Consider the following 15,062-nt stretch of genomic DNA (forward strand, 5'->3'; position numbering starts at 1 on the left):
TACATTTGATTCCCAAACATAACATGATTTGTAGTTTCCTAGAGTCATTTGTCACCCCCTGAATTGTAGCAACAGTGTTAACAGAATAATGACTTGGTATCATAAAAGATTGATTTTCTTCTTCGTCTTTTCTTCTTACGTAGCACTAATCACCCTGCATACTTCCAGGCATGCCAAAGAGGGCCGAGGCGTGTTTGGACGCATCAGACCAGCTCGAAAATGCAGACACATCCCAGCTGTGGTTACATACACCTCAGCTTTTCCATCATCTTCAAATCTGAGCTGGATATTTATGCATGCAATGTCATCAAAAAGTCATGGTGCTTGCTTAGGTAAGATTATTAATGATTTATCAGGATAACAGATTATTAATGATTAATCATGATAATGCGAAAATAATGTACAGGCTTCATAATATTTTCTATTGATCATTGGACATTCATTCATGCAGCCCCAATAAAAAAACACACAAATACTTTAATCATTTTCTTCATATGAGTCTTGCTTAGTTTGGTCTACAGGTTGAAATGAAAGAATGGAGGCCAGATGTTGTCCCACTTTCCTTACTACTTCTTCAGGCCTATAGAGGGCAGCAACTCCCCTGAAACACCCAAACTAACAACATTCGTCTGTTCTGCTGTGTGTTAATGGAAATATAACTCTTATTCAAGAGTTGAATTTAATTTGTGATGATGAAAAAAGTTCCCATGAATAGATACCTTATATGACGAAAAGCGGACACCATTTTTTTTTCTAAACCGTACTTTATTTTCTTTTAAAGACATATGTTTTAAAACAGCGATTGTAGAGAATAAATAAAGAAACATGTTTTTTTTTTTACTTCCATAGTTACATTTATGTAATTAAAAACTCTATAAGTGTGTTCATTGTCTTGAAGACCACAGGAATCCTCTTCTTTTTTTTTCTTAAATTAAAAAAGAAATCCTCACATCCCCCACCCCCCCCTCCCAATCAAATTGATTACCAAATAAATTAAACGTAAAAAATCAAGATAGAAAAATTCCCAGCCCTTCCTTCCGCTATGTTAATTTGAAAAGTAGTGGCAGCAGAGAACTTTTAATTGAAGTCTGTTTCAAACCAAGGTATGTACAGTGAGAGGAAATCCATTTCTCTTTCAGTTTCATTACCCCATGTTTTTTAATTTACGTATAAATAATAAAACTAACTCTACATAACAATATTACCAATGGTAATCATACAGAATAGTATTTTCTTTTGCCTCTGACTGTGCACACTGGCTTTCTGTTGACGCCATGGACCACAAAATCACACTATACAGTAAACCCTGTTCAGTAGAATAACATCAGTGATATGCTTTTTCTTAACATGTAGATCTTGTTGCCGACAATAGAGTATGTACATTATATAAATGAATCCAGCTGTGGAATGATAGGAAATCTGGAGCACTTCTGATACTGCGGATGCTGACTCAGTTGAAGTTATTTGTTGCTGATATTACTGCTGTCGTGGTTGCGTTTTGCAAGCGCATGGACGTGATACTGCTTTTTGTGAAGTGTTGCTCCTGTGCTATACGGTTGGTCAAACAACCAAAAAAGGCTGGGACATCCCAAGTGGTTTTTCTTGATTGAACTCTTAGGTTTTTTTCCTAGAGGTGAAGAAAAAGAGAGAGAAAAAAAAGAACATGAAGAGTATTTTAAACCGAATCACATCAATGAAACACACATATGTAAGACTTTGGAAGTGGAGTGGTGTCTGCAATACACACTGCTTGCACGGATGCCTCAGAAATCAACTGGTGTCCATGCAACTCAAATAGTGACAGTCATACTGCTGCAATTGTATGCACGTTCTCAGAAAAATAGTCTGTCATCTCTTTTGGCAGGCAAATTAATTCAGAACATGCACAGTAGGAATGCTGGTGAGGATAAACTCTCCAATTTTTTGTATTATAAGGAAACAGTTTGGAGGTAATTCTACATTTATTTTTATGACATTCAGCATGCCATTCACAAAACTGTAGTATTACTCCACAATGTTTTATTTGTTAAGGTGAGCTGCTGCAAACAGGGCATCTGCAGGTTCCAGATTAAACTGTCATAGGACCTTTTTTTTTTAAAGCCAGTTTATCTTAATGTAAGAGTAACCTTTTGTGAGAGCACTCAATGTTGATCTTCTGACCTTTATTAATGTTGACAATATTTTAAAAAACTTAAGCAGTTAATATAAAGTAAACTTAGATTTTGTTCAGACCCATTTCATTGTTTTTAATTTATATTCAGCCAAGATGTCCAATATAATGGAAATGAATAGTGAATTACATGTTTATAAATTTACATTTTTAAACTAAAACAAGAAATTTATATTGAAAAGTGAAAAATTTAAAATCACTTAGAGCACAAAAATACACCGTTTATATAACTTGAGATATTTATACACCCAGGTGTATGTGATGGGGTTAATGTTTAATAAGATTTATTCATTATTTTGAGCAGAGTTTAAGGTTTTGGTTGTTAGTTTGGAGGTGGAAATACATTTAAGCCTTAAATATTACATTTAATATTAAAACACACTTTCTATTAGAAAGCATTTCATCTACAAGCTTTCATTTGTTTAAAAAAAATAAGATATTTTGCAGCTTGTTCTCTGCCCAGCAGATGCCCTGTGCATGCCACACATTTTGTGCGTTATGATTGTCATTAATACAAGGTTTCGATTTATAATTTAATTGCTATGCATATTAATTTGGTTATTGTGTTTTTGGAGTCCCAGAATTCCTACAGAGGAATGCAGTTCCTCAGCCAGCAGCACGTGTCACAGGAACCAAACAGCTTTACCCAAAACCTTCCCTAGTAAGGTTAGTGTCTCAGTTGGTACAACAACACACACATTCACTTACACATTGATAGTTTTACATCTATTTTAAACAACACACTCCACACAGAGATATAAATGTATTCAACCTCTGGTAGTCTCACACACACACACACACACACACACACACACACACACACACACACACACACACATTTTAAATCATTAAAGGGGGCATGTTCAGTACATTTTCAGTCTCACAAAAACCAAACAAAGTTCAGACACAAAGTCACTTGGAATTGAGTTACAACCAAACAAAAACCCCGCACTCACCGAAACTACCACACCAACCAACTAAACAGAGGGAGTTATGTGTAAGAATGATAATCATGACAGACAACAAAAAAATAAACTAATCAAAAACCAAAAAGTCTTAAGAAAAAAAAAATCCTAATGTATCCATGTATTCGATGGACAGCAGGCTAATTTAGCTTAGCTTTGAGGCTTTAAGACTTAGAGAAACAGCATGTCATGATAATCAATTACTTACAGATGCTGAGGTAAAGTGACAGTTATTGATCAGTGTTTGCAAGGATTAAAAACCAGAACAAAATAATAAGAGGAAACTCACAACGCACCAAACACAGTTCATGGTCGCCACAGTAACCCGCCATGCAGTTGAGCATGGTGAATCAAGGCAACGGCCCAAAAAAAAAAAAAAATGCTAATGGCAACCATCACAGGCAAATATCGCCACAGCAACCAACACAGGCCAATTAACTTACAACGCAGTGAGAAGGAAGGGGGGAGGTTTTAGCGGTTGCTAGGCAACCGTAGCCATAGCGACGCACGTCTCCACGATATATGTATGGACGGGACGGTCTTGAGAGTGGTGTGATGTTTTTTTTTTCAGGATAAATGGCATGTGGCACAGCACAAAAACAATAAAATGAAAAAGTAAAACAAAACAAAAATTAATGAGGTACAGTATTTAGCATTCAACCCTGCGACAGAACACTGGTTAGACATAACAGTTAAAGTGAGTCAAAACACACTCCTCAATCAAACTTTCCCTACATTATGAGCACACAAAAAAAGAAGGAATATCTTCTACACACAGTATTTAAAATTGATGGTATTCTGAGAGTGCTGCCACCTCATTAAAGCTAATTTACTGTAGGGTTATTGACTTCTTCAGTTCCACATGAAAGACAGCCGTTTAAGTAGTGAGCCCCCAATTACATCCACTCTGTCTCTTTAACTCGCAGACACATTTACAGCTGTCTATCAACCCCTCCCCGTCTCCTGGTCAATACACGATAACTCACCTCCTTTAGTAAGGCCTGTTGGCATCCTTGGGCCTCTTCAGCTGCACCTTCAGCCTCTTCATGCCGATCTGGAAGCCGTTCATGGCCTGGATGGCAGTCTGGGCGCTGGATGGGTTGTCAAAGCTGACAAAACCTGCGGAGGAGGAGACAGAATGAAAGAAATCAAACATTTAAATTGCAAAATATAACTTTTTTTCCTGTCAATGGTTACAACAGCCGTGGCAGAAACTCACCAAAGCATTTGCTCTGGTTTGTGGCGCGGTCGACAAAGACCTTTGCAGAGATGACGTTTCCAAAGGGCAGGAACATCTGCAAGATCTCAGAGTCGGTGAACTCCTGCGGCAGGTGGTAGATGAAGATGTTGCAGCCCTCAGGACCTGAACACAAGTAGAGACACGGCGATAGAGACATGACAAAACAAGACAGCACAGGTTAGAGAGTAAGATGGAAACCAGCCTCATTTGGTACAGGAAATATGAAACTACAACCCACAGCTTGCTAGCTTAGCTTAGCATCAAATTGTAAACATGAGGAAACAGCTAGCCTGGCGCAGTCTTGAGGTTAGAAAATCTGCCTATCAATGCTAATATCTAAACTTTAGAGGTGCTGGTAGGCAGGTTTCTCTGACTCTTGACAGTGCACTGATTGCTGTTTAACCCTGTTTGTTTTCCAGTGTTTTACAATGCAGAGATAACTGTCTCTAAGCTCCAGTATTACTGTATATTTGACACAGGCTTGAGAGTTCTTTTACTTTTTTTTACAAAAGAGCCCTAAGAATATTTTCAAAAATGAACAAGAAAGATAAAAGCTTTAAATTAGCATCTTAGAAAATGACCCCAAGTCGTTGCTTATGACTCAAAGAAAATACTATAAATATCTTAAAGGGTATCTTAATCTGCTAATACGTTAACAAATCACACAGAAATGAATGAGAACCAAGATACCTACAATAGTAGAAAAAAACACAATCAAATATTTACACAGAATTATCTGCAAAATGGTTTTCTTTGTGTGATTTTTGGTCAGTGAGCCAAACCAGACAAGACCACAGGAATGTTTGTCTAAGATATCTTGATGCCACAGTGTCCCTCGTTCTGAGTGAGGTCTCTTGAGTCTACCTTCTCGTTGCTGGAGTTGCTGTGGCTGCTGAGGCTGCTGGGCCACCAGGGTTGGCTGGTGGGGAAACGGCTGTCCCACCAGGCTGTACGCAGCTGGATAGGTGGCTGATGGAAGGGGGGGAGGGGGTAAGCAGAGAGCAGGAGTGAGTCTGGAAACTAATCAGATATATTTCCTGAAAACAGCATCTGACAGAGCTGCATCTCCACCTACAGATTTGATAAAACTGGAGGAAGTTTTGCATATATATGCGACGTGTGACTCATTCTATGGAGCTGCGGGTTATTTACATTTTGTTCTATATGTGTATGTTTTGACTTTGGATGTAAATTTGTACTTTAAACATGCAGAGTCAGAAAGCAGGGGAGTGTAAGGTAATGCAGCTGCATGCTGTTCTATTACATAACACTGTTTTGTATTCTGGATTTACAAACAGGAAGGTTACTTTTAGGAACAAACACTTAAAAATCTGACATTTAGTTGTCAAATATGATGTATAATGTTGAGGACATTAACTATCTTTTTAATCTGGCCAAGTGATTAATCACTGATTTGACAATATCTTTGTCCCTGGCGAGTATTTTGTCTTTTAATTTAACTTTTAACAAATCTGAATTAATTTTCTTCTGACACTTTCTTTCTCTTACTGTCAATTATTTTCATCATTTTCTGTTTGTGTCTTCCTACAGTATGTGTGTGTGTGTGTATGTTTGGGCTGAAAGTTGATTCATAAATAAAGTTGAGCAAAAAGGAATATTTGTGAGATTATTTGTTTGCATGTTCATCTTTAATCATTCACTCTTTTCTTCCTCAAACATCAACACTTCACATCACATATGGAGCTTATCATCAGTAGCAGCAGCAGGACAAGAACATCTCTGACATTTTCATAAATAAATGGTGATATATTGAACATGTGTAATAATACTGTACACTGGGAGGCTCACCTGTATAGTGCTGCATGCCTGCATAAGCTTGCTGCAGGGGGTCCAGGACTGGACTCTGAGCTGTGGCAGAGTAAACACACCATCACTAACTGCTATATGCACACTCAAAAGAAATCCTAAATGCTATTTGGGGCAGATCAGCACGCTCTAAATAACATTTAGTGCTTTGGGTTGGTTTCATTTCCTCTTAATTAAACTGTCGTTGTTGCACATGAAAAAAAAACAGGAAGACTCTGTGAGGAATATTTGATGACAGTCACAGTTATTCTTCACTCTGTAGTCAAACATGTTAGAGCTTTACCTTGATAGGCATGAACTCCGTTGGTGTACAGGGCTTCGGTTGCTGATTGGCTGTTGGGTGGAGCTTGCACGGATTGGTAGCTGTTCACTGTGAGGGGTGGAGGCAGAGCAGGAACAGGTGTGGCGGTCATTGAGGGTGGAGTGCTGGTACCTGCAGGCATGTTTAATATGAATTGTTTTGACTTGATACAAAATTTAAAGCAAGACGAAGTAATCTGTTAACAGAATACTAAGTTTGTATTTATGGATTTGGATTTTTTTCCCCCCTTTTTTAACAGGATTAGTACAATTCTGAAGTCAGATTATACTTTCTCAAATTAGTGCTTTAGCTTAGCATCAGCATGCTAAAATGCTCACAGCAAAAATGCTTATATGCTTATTTTAAACCTCTATTGTGGAACACTTTTTATGATGCACACAGGTACCATAACAAAGAACTCTGCAAGCTACTAAATATCTCAGCGACACAAAATATTTAGTAATGAGTAGCCACCATAAGAAATAATATTGTGTATGCGTACAAGAACATCAAGTACAGGCTACTATGAACACTGTCTTAGTTTATAATATATAAAAAATGCTGATTGGACCTAAACACATTTTACAAATAGGGCAGATGAGAATCTCATTAATTTTGCAGCCATGTGATCGTAAATCAGAGAATTTGGCAAAGTACATTTTTTAGGTGATGAAAGCACGGCATGAAAAGTTATTTCAGTTTATCCTGAGGGGAACATGAATGTCTGTGCATTCGTTGTTTACAGTTTCATTAGTTTACAGTTATTGTTTCAGGGTGCAGGTCTTTTTGTGGGGGGAGAGGGGCCGGACTAACAAAGAATATTCACCAGGTAAAAAAGAAACTTAAGGCTTGAGGAACTTTGAAATGAGTTTATCATTTTTTATGAGGAAAGATGTTGTAGAATACATAACATTGCATTGAAATTGAAAAGCTAATTTGAACCAAATGTTGAAGCTGACATATGAGTTAGGGTCCACTGTATTGCATGTAAGCTGAAAACAGGAATCTGCATTACTCATATGCAAACTAGGCAGAATCTAAATCCACCAGAGAGCATTGCCAAGATTATTTACAAACTGATTAAAGCTCTTTTAAATCAAAGGAAAGGGATTCTTAATTAAGGAAAAAAAGACTAAAAAACAAACAGGAACTCTGACTCGCTCGCCACTCTACCGTCTTACCCTTCTTAATGTAAACGCTAACGCAGCTAACATCAAGACAGACAGAAAAAAAATAAAGAAAATCTCCAAAAATAGATGTTTGTTATTAAGTCCTCTTAGGTCCACCTCTCCTGGTGCGTCTGTTCTCATATTTCAAGCAGAAATCTAATCAAGGCCAGCCGGGGCCAGACATCTCGGCCTCTCATTACCTGAGGAGGGGGTGATGGATGCGATCGGCGTGGCAATGATGCTGCTGGGGTTGAGGGCGGCGAGCTGCTGCATCTGAACCGCCGCCACCGTGGCAACAGGAGAGAGGTAGGCCGACTGCGCCACCAGAGCCTGCTGCTGCATCAGCTGGAGGACGGAGAGAGTGAGTGGGGTATGTTTAGGGGGATCTGTCTGGGTTCTTACTGTGAGTATATGTTCCCTGTGAGTGAAATGTACAGACCCATTAGAATACTTATGGACATATTTGTCTAGATTTGCTTAATTACCTCAGCTCAGATAACTTAACCCCAGTCATAAAAATCGAACAGGTTTATTATGATTACAATGGCTCCAGTCTGAACCTCATATGGGAGTCAATATATTCAACAGCCACATCTCGGCATGTAGCACAAAAACACAGACAGAGCAACTGTACTTGGTAGATCATTCTGGTTTTGCAACACTATTTAGATGCCTTATGATGTCTTAAAATAAAAATAATAATTGGTTTTAACATCATTCATCAGGGGTGTCCTGATTCGATTTAATGTTCTGTGTTGTGTTTGTGCATTTTTATTCTACTTCTTTTTTTTTTTTTTTTTTTTAATACTTTAAACTGCAATATTAATCGTCACTACAAATCAACACAATTATCACGAGCAAAAATGTTGTCAGAGCTCTTCAAGCATCACAAGCTGAACAATTTGTAATGAGCTGAGTCTGAAACCATTTGCAGTAAACGCTCAATTAGCAATGACAAGAATAGTAATGTGGCTTTTACTTCACATGGCCAATTGCAGTTTTTACAGTTAAAATCAACCAGTAAGACATTAAAGATGATTTCCTTCTTAATAACATGGCATCCTTCACAACAAAAAGTAAGGTTTGGTCACAAGAAAGTTAGTTTGGCATCATTTCTTGGAGCACATTTTGAGTCCAATATTTCCAAGTTTTGTCTCATCAGTTTCACTGCAGAACTTTAATTCATAGCTAACGAGCTGTTTGCTGACAGCTATCCCCAGTCATGTCATTTATTTTTTCTGGACTAGCAGTGAAAGATGTGAGCCTCATTTACTCTGTATTTTATGTCAAAATTCTTCAAAAGTGGATTAAAAAAAAAAAAAAAAAAAACCTTCTCAGCAACACTTAAAGGAACACTTAGGTGCCCTCATGAATTGTTGTGTGTATTTCCCTTTGAAATGTTTATACGTGTGTGTGTGTGTCTGTTTCCTCACAGCCTGTGTGTAGGCGTTGTAGGCCCCGAGGTGCAGGGTCATGGGACTGATGACACCCAACTGCGAGGCCACCTGCTGCATCCGCCTGAGCCCCCGCTCCTTCTCTGAATCTGCAAACTTCACCACCAGGCTGGATGAGGCGCCCTGAGGAGGAAACAGACAAAAACTCAAAATCTAGTCTCACACACAACTCCACTTTGTCTGACACATTTCACATTAACACCAGCTCTCAGTATAGTTCTTATAAGAAGAATAAGCAGTGGGGTGTCCTGGTTGTGTGGCTCTGAGATGCTGAAAACGACTTCCTTATTGTACTAGTTCAAGACTTTGGTTGCAAGTCACCCCTCTTCTAACTTCGTCTGCCTTCAGATAAAACGAAAACAGCAGAAAATGCAAAAAACTTTGGCTAAAAGGACATTTTAGCATTCAGCTCTGAACTGAACAAAGTAGTATTCACCAGAAATAAATGGAATGTTATTCACAATACTTAAATAAATAGAACAATTGAAATTGGGCGTGTGCTTGAGCACGTGTGCGTGCGTGTGTGTGTTTTGTGTGTAGGTGCGGAGGAGGGGGACAGAAAAAGAGAAGTGGTGACTATTAGCTGAGTCACCCTGCTGAGTGTCTAAATGACTGAATCTGGAGCGTTGAAATGTGTGTATGTTTAAATACATGTTAGACAATGTGTGTGTGTGTGTGTGTGTTTAAGTACATGTTTGACAATGTGTGTGTATGTGTGTGTGTTTGTCTGTCTTTGTGTGTGTGTGTGTGTGTGTTTGTCTGTCTATGTGTGAGTGTATGTGTGTGTGAGTGTCTATGTGTATGTGTGTGTGTGTGTGTGTGTGTGTGTGTGTGTGCGTGTGTTTGTCTATCTATGTGTGAGTGTATGTGTGTGTGAGTGTCTATGTGTGTGTGTGTGTGTGTGTGTATGTATGTGTGTGTGTGTGTGTGTGTGTGTGTGAGTGTGAGTGTGAGTGTGTGTGAGTGTGTGTGTGTGTGTGAGTGTGTGTGTGTGTGTGTGTGTGTGTGTGTGTGTGTGTGTGTGTGTGGGGAGGGACTCACAGGTAAAGTACGACTCCCATGCAGAGCGTTGATGGCAGCCTGGGCCTCGGCGTTGTTCTGATACTTTACGAATGCACAACCTAAAAGAAATGACACACAATTAAACGCCATTCCCCACCAACACACACACACACACACACACACAAAGACAGACAGACAAACACACACAAACACACACACACACACACACACACACACACACACACATAAAACAGAAACTACTTCCCTTTAAAAACACATTAGGAGCCGTTTTAGATCTAGTGCTTCATCAGTTACCGTGGCATCATTAAACATGGTCCACATGACATTCATTGCTTCATCAATCACAGTCGGCAAACCACCAAACGCATCATTAGCCATGACCCATAAAACCTCTCGCACCATTAGTCAGGACTCGTGCACCAAACGCCGAGAAATCCAGCATCTGTGTTTGAACTGTCACCGGACTTTGATTAACACGGCAAATGTCATTAGCATCGTTGTAAGCGACAGTAGATATTTACATTCAAGCCGTGGTGAGGTGCCCCGGGCTTAACTCTCAGGGCTTCATTAAAATACCAACAGTTCCAGTCAATGTCACTTGCTACGGTCACAATCTGGACTCGATTAGCAGGAGAAATCATATTGAAGATATTTGAAAGCTTAAGGCAACCTGGTTAAAAAAGGAAAAGAGAAGAGGATAAGGCTTTATTAGTGCACATCATTATACTAACTTTGACAAAGATTTACTCTTAAAAATGAGATCTTATTGCAGATATTCAAGTTTTTCAAAGCAGAAATCCCCCAAAATAGGGCTGCATGATATCAGATGTTTCCCAATAGTGATGAATGAACATTTTATTATGCCAATGAGAATAAATATCTCTACATATTGATAAAAAATAAACTTGGATGTGTTTTGCATTAAGCACCTTCCCCCACCTTTTAGATGTGTTTAACCATTGTAGAAATGGAAACATGATAATATCAGCATGTAATCATGTAAAAAAGGGCTTTAAAATGATAAACATATAAACATCCAGGATAACATGTCTGCAGATGTGACAGGTAAGGCTTTAATTATGGTCTCACAACACAAGTCTAATCCTTCAGATGATGTAATGCCCCTCTCTACGCCCACTCTGATATGTGCACATTCAAAACCAGAGGAAACCAATGATACATGTGGTAATTAGCTAAACAGGTAATTGCAGCGGAAGAAATAGCATCTTGAATGTACGCCAACTTGAACGTCTGTCAGTCACAGGGAGGAGGGGTCTCCTCAGGGTTACAATATATGGACGACAGATACCAGACACTTATGGGACAATTCTGTAGTCTGTATTCAGATTTATGTATTGTGTGTTTTGGCCCCTCATTTGTTGCTTTACTTTCTACTTAATTTGCTTACCTCTTTATAAATGTATGAAGGGGATTGTGCCTGCGTAAAATAAAATAAAGGTGCAAAGTGTTCCCTTTATCCTGTAATCAATACTATAATGAAAATATAAAGAACGTTAAATAACATAAACAAATAAAACAGCTGTTTATGGGGTCCGTATTCAATAGCGAAGGCCTGAGTATAAAGACCAGAAAACAGATGTTTGAGGACGCTATAGGTTAGATACTGGTCGTGTTCATTCATTCTTTTTGATCTAAATAATTTAAATATGCAGGGTTTAGTATTTGGAAAAGCTTAAAAGATGATGTGACATAGAGAGTTTGTTATATTCTGTATTTGCTGTGTCTGTTTAATGAGTCATCATGTTGTATTTAAGCGTGTGATCCATTTCTCTGATGTGTTTTTGTGACACATTACCTTTGCTGGTGCCGTCGGGCCCCCGGAGCACCGTGCACTCCTCTATGCTCCCAAAGGGCTCAAACATCTTTCTCACGTCGCTGTCCGTCTGCTGCTTCCCCAGCATGCCCACAAACAGCTTCCTGTCTTCTAAGGGGAAGGATATTTCCATGATGGTGGGAGAGGAGAGGAGGACACAGGAGAATGTGGATGAGATTTCAGCGGGGGGGGGGGGAGTGAATGTTTTCATGGAAGAGGTGATAAAAGGGGGGAAAAAATGGAGAAGTGTCGTGTCACTGAACATGCACGACTAACAATAGATCAGCAACAGCTACTGTACTAAGCAAGGGTAGATGTCAGCCTGCTATTCTTCAGAGTGCCACCAGAGGGCAGTAACAAGGACATCACAACAAACAAACAGCATCTGGCAGTGACTCAAATGTTTGTCACCCTCTGTGCTGTCAGAGAAGCTGCTCCGTCTGTCCTCGCCTGTAAAGGATCAGACCAGTGTTTCTGCATGTTTTAGCCCAGTCACTACAAATAACAAACACTTTACATTCCTGCAGACTATTCACCAAACACGAATGGCTTCATGGGTTTATGGGTTTTTATTTTCCCAAACATTCATGCTGCCATACTATGAAAATCAACTGTCAACCAAGCGTCAATCACAGCGAGCATGTTTTCTTTTTTTTCTGTTTGGGTAGATTTCTGCACATATAATATGATGATAATATGATATACAGTTGAGACAACTCTGCCTATGTGGTATGATATTGTGTAGAATATTAAAAGGTGGCAGCACAATAGCATGAAATGTATCGATAATTTGACGATAATTCAAAATAAAATCAAGCAGAGCCAAATGTGCTAATATCTTGTATGAAAAGTTGTGTTTTCACAGCAGACTTTTAAGATGTGATTTTTTATCAGGTGTCTGTCACCTCAATGTCATACTGAGATGAAATAAAGGGAACAAAAAGCTCCTTAATTGGAAAATGTTTGAGCAGAATTGTCACGTCAATGTGTGTGACATGTGTATTTTTGATTTCACATGGCTCTTTTTAGTGGTTTGTCACAGACAGTTCTTGAAATGTGTCCTCAAAACGTCGACTGATCTTCAATACACGTTTTTTTTTACATATCATAGTAAGAAACACACAGCTGTCACTAATAACATAAACAATGACTCAGACAGTGTGACAGTGAGCGTGTACAAAACACGGACGTGTACCTTCAGCAGCCAGGTGGCATTCAGCCATCTTTTATTTTATTTCTAACACCTCAGATTTTCACTTTATGACATGTCAAATGTGAAGCACAAAGAGTTTTTGTCATCACCCCGTGCATACATGCAGCAATGCATCCTTCAACTCCATTTTGACAAAAATAAACTCTTCATCGTTAAACAGCCGATGACGCAGGAATAAAATCTATTTGATGGGAACTGGGGCAGGAATCATGTCAAAAAACATTATTAAAAATTATGATTATCTCTGTAATGTTATTTATTGTTAATACAATAGCTGTAAGTGACATTAGCCAACGTCTCTTATCACTCCTGTTGTAGTTTTTATATATAAAACTACAGATGTCTCAAATTGTGAATATGCAAAAATTTAGGACGAACACAACTCAAATTTAAAACAGAAGTCTGCTTTTTGGACCTTTAAATGTGCAAATGCTAAGAATTATAATTTAACGTTTTTGGAGACTTTAAAGTGTAAAAAAAAAAAAAGGAGGTCACAAATATTACATTTGTTGAAATGTAATACTATTCTGATCGATTACACGTCAGGGCGGATGGATACTTCTCATCATTTGATAACACTGATGATCAAATCCAGGGTAGTTTGAGTATGAAGCTGTTGAGCCCACGATGACATCTGAGTGTTTTCTTTGTTGTTGTTGTTGTTGTTGTTGCCGTGGTTTCTGGAAATGTTCATCAGTTGATAATGTCTTTGATTTGGATGGTGTCACTTAAAGATATGGTCACTTAAATAGAACAAAAACCTTTTTGCCTGGTTGCAACTTAATGTTTTAAATGTGGATTCAGGACTTAAAGGTTTTTGTTTTGTTTACACTGTGGTGGTGTTGTTTGAACAGGTGCTGTGTCTCTAGGTGGGGACAGGTGTCTCTTACCCCCTCTGCTCTCGCTGTCTGCAGGCTTCACCTGGATTGGACGGTTCATCTGGAAAGAGAAGCAAAACACAGCACGGTCAATTTAAGTACAGGACACGAGTGATGATCATTAACACAAGAACAGAACAGGGGGTAAATAAAAACAAAGCCACTACTGTCTTGAAACTGGAAAAGACATGACATTCATTTTTACCCGTTTCATGTAACGTCCTTAGAAATACGATTAATGCTGTAATATTAGGTAATAGTGACATTAGCTAGCAGCATGTATGAATGTGAGTGTATTTGGCAGGTGCTCCATCCTCCTTCAATCCCCCAACTCATTTCTCTCCTTCTTTTTTTGTTGTTGTTGCCGTAGACCACAGCTGACGATGATATGTGTGATCTTACAATCTCACATTCTCTCTCGCTCTTCTACCACCTCCTCTTTCCAAGTCAGTCTCAGAAACTGCTCTAATCCCGCTGTCTATCGTTCCTTCTCCCCCCTATCACACAAAACCAGGAAAAGCACACACCCACGCAGGATTGGGGAAGTGATAAGATTAAGCACACTCGCCGGCTAATCTGGATTACAGGAGCACACAGCAGTGGAATAGTGAGCGAGTGAGCCTGACAGAGAGACGGGGGGGGGGGGGGGGGGAGGGGGTATACATGTTTGGAAAGGAAGAAATGAAAAAAACAAAGAATGGAAAAGAAAACAGAGGGCACAAGGATTAGGTGACCTTTTCACAATTTACTTTTGTAAATGCCAAAACGCCTTTTTTTTCTTTTTCTTTCCTCTATTTTTGTGCTCTTAACAAAACATCTTTGTAAAAATGTGCACGCATCTTTTGTCCACGCGTCTCTTTCATATGTATATGGCACAAGAGAAGGCACTGAAAGGAATAAAAAAAAGGACAAGAGAGGGCAAACATGCAAACATGGGGATTGAGAGGGATTGAGAGGGGAAGGAGAGAGGCATATGGAGGAGAAGATG

General features: G+C 39.0%; 1 protein-coding gene across 6 annotated transcripts in view; it reads right to left on the minus strand.

Annotated features, from left to right (window-relative positions):
* Nucleotides 1-744: 744 nt before the first annotated feature.
* celf3a (cugbp, Elav-like family member 3a) overlaps nt 745-15,062 on the minus strand; it is a 30,695-nt gene continuing 16,377 nt past the window's right edge. For 2 of the 6 annotated variants that reach the window (XM_061060367.1, XM_061060365.1), the window contains 11 exons: nt 14,087-14,135; nt 11,966-12,094; nt 10,168-10,247; nt 9,106-9,249; nt 7,873-8,017; nt 6,486-6,635; nt 6,185-6,244; nt 5,240-5,344; nt 4,355-4,498; nt 4,122-4,254; nt 745-1,627 (listed from right to left, as the gene is read on the minus strand). In XM_061060367.1, the coding sequence (XP_060916350.1) occupies nt 4,127-4,254; nt 4,355-4,498; nt 5,240-5,344; nt 6,185-6,244; nt 6,486-6,635; nt 7,873-8,017; nt 9,106-9,249; nt 10,168-10,247; nt 11,966-12,094; nt 14,087-14,135 (1,134 nt within the window). In that variant the 3' untranslated portion in view covers nt 745-1,627; nt 4,122-4,126. Of the gene's footprint in view, nt 1,628-3,574; nt 3,676-4,121; nt 4,255-4,354; nt 4,499-5,239; nt 5,345-6,184; nt 6,245-6,485; nt 6,636-7,872; nt 8,018-9,105; nt 9,250-10,167; nt 10,248-11,965; nt 12,095-14,086; nt 14,136-15,062 lie in introns of those variants that run through there. The other 4 variants (XR_009676199.1, XM_061060370.1, XM_061060368.1 and 1 more) reach the window with 4 other exon arrangements.

The sequence above is a fragment of the Labrus mixtus genome, chromosome 16 (genome assembly GCF_963584025.1).
Source record: "Labrus mixtus chromosome 16, fLabMix1.1, whole genome shotgun sequence".
In the NCBI taxonomy this organism is placed as follows: Eukaryota; Metazoa; Chordata; class Actinopteri; order Labriformes; family Labridae; genus Labrus; species Labrus mixtus.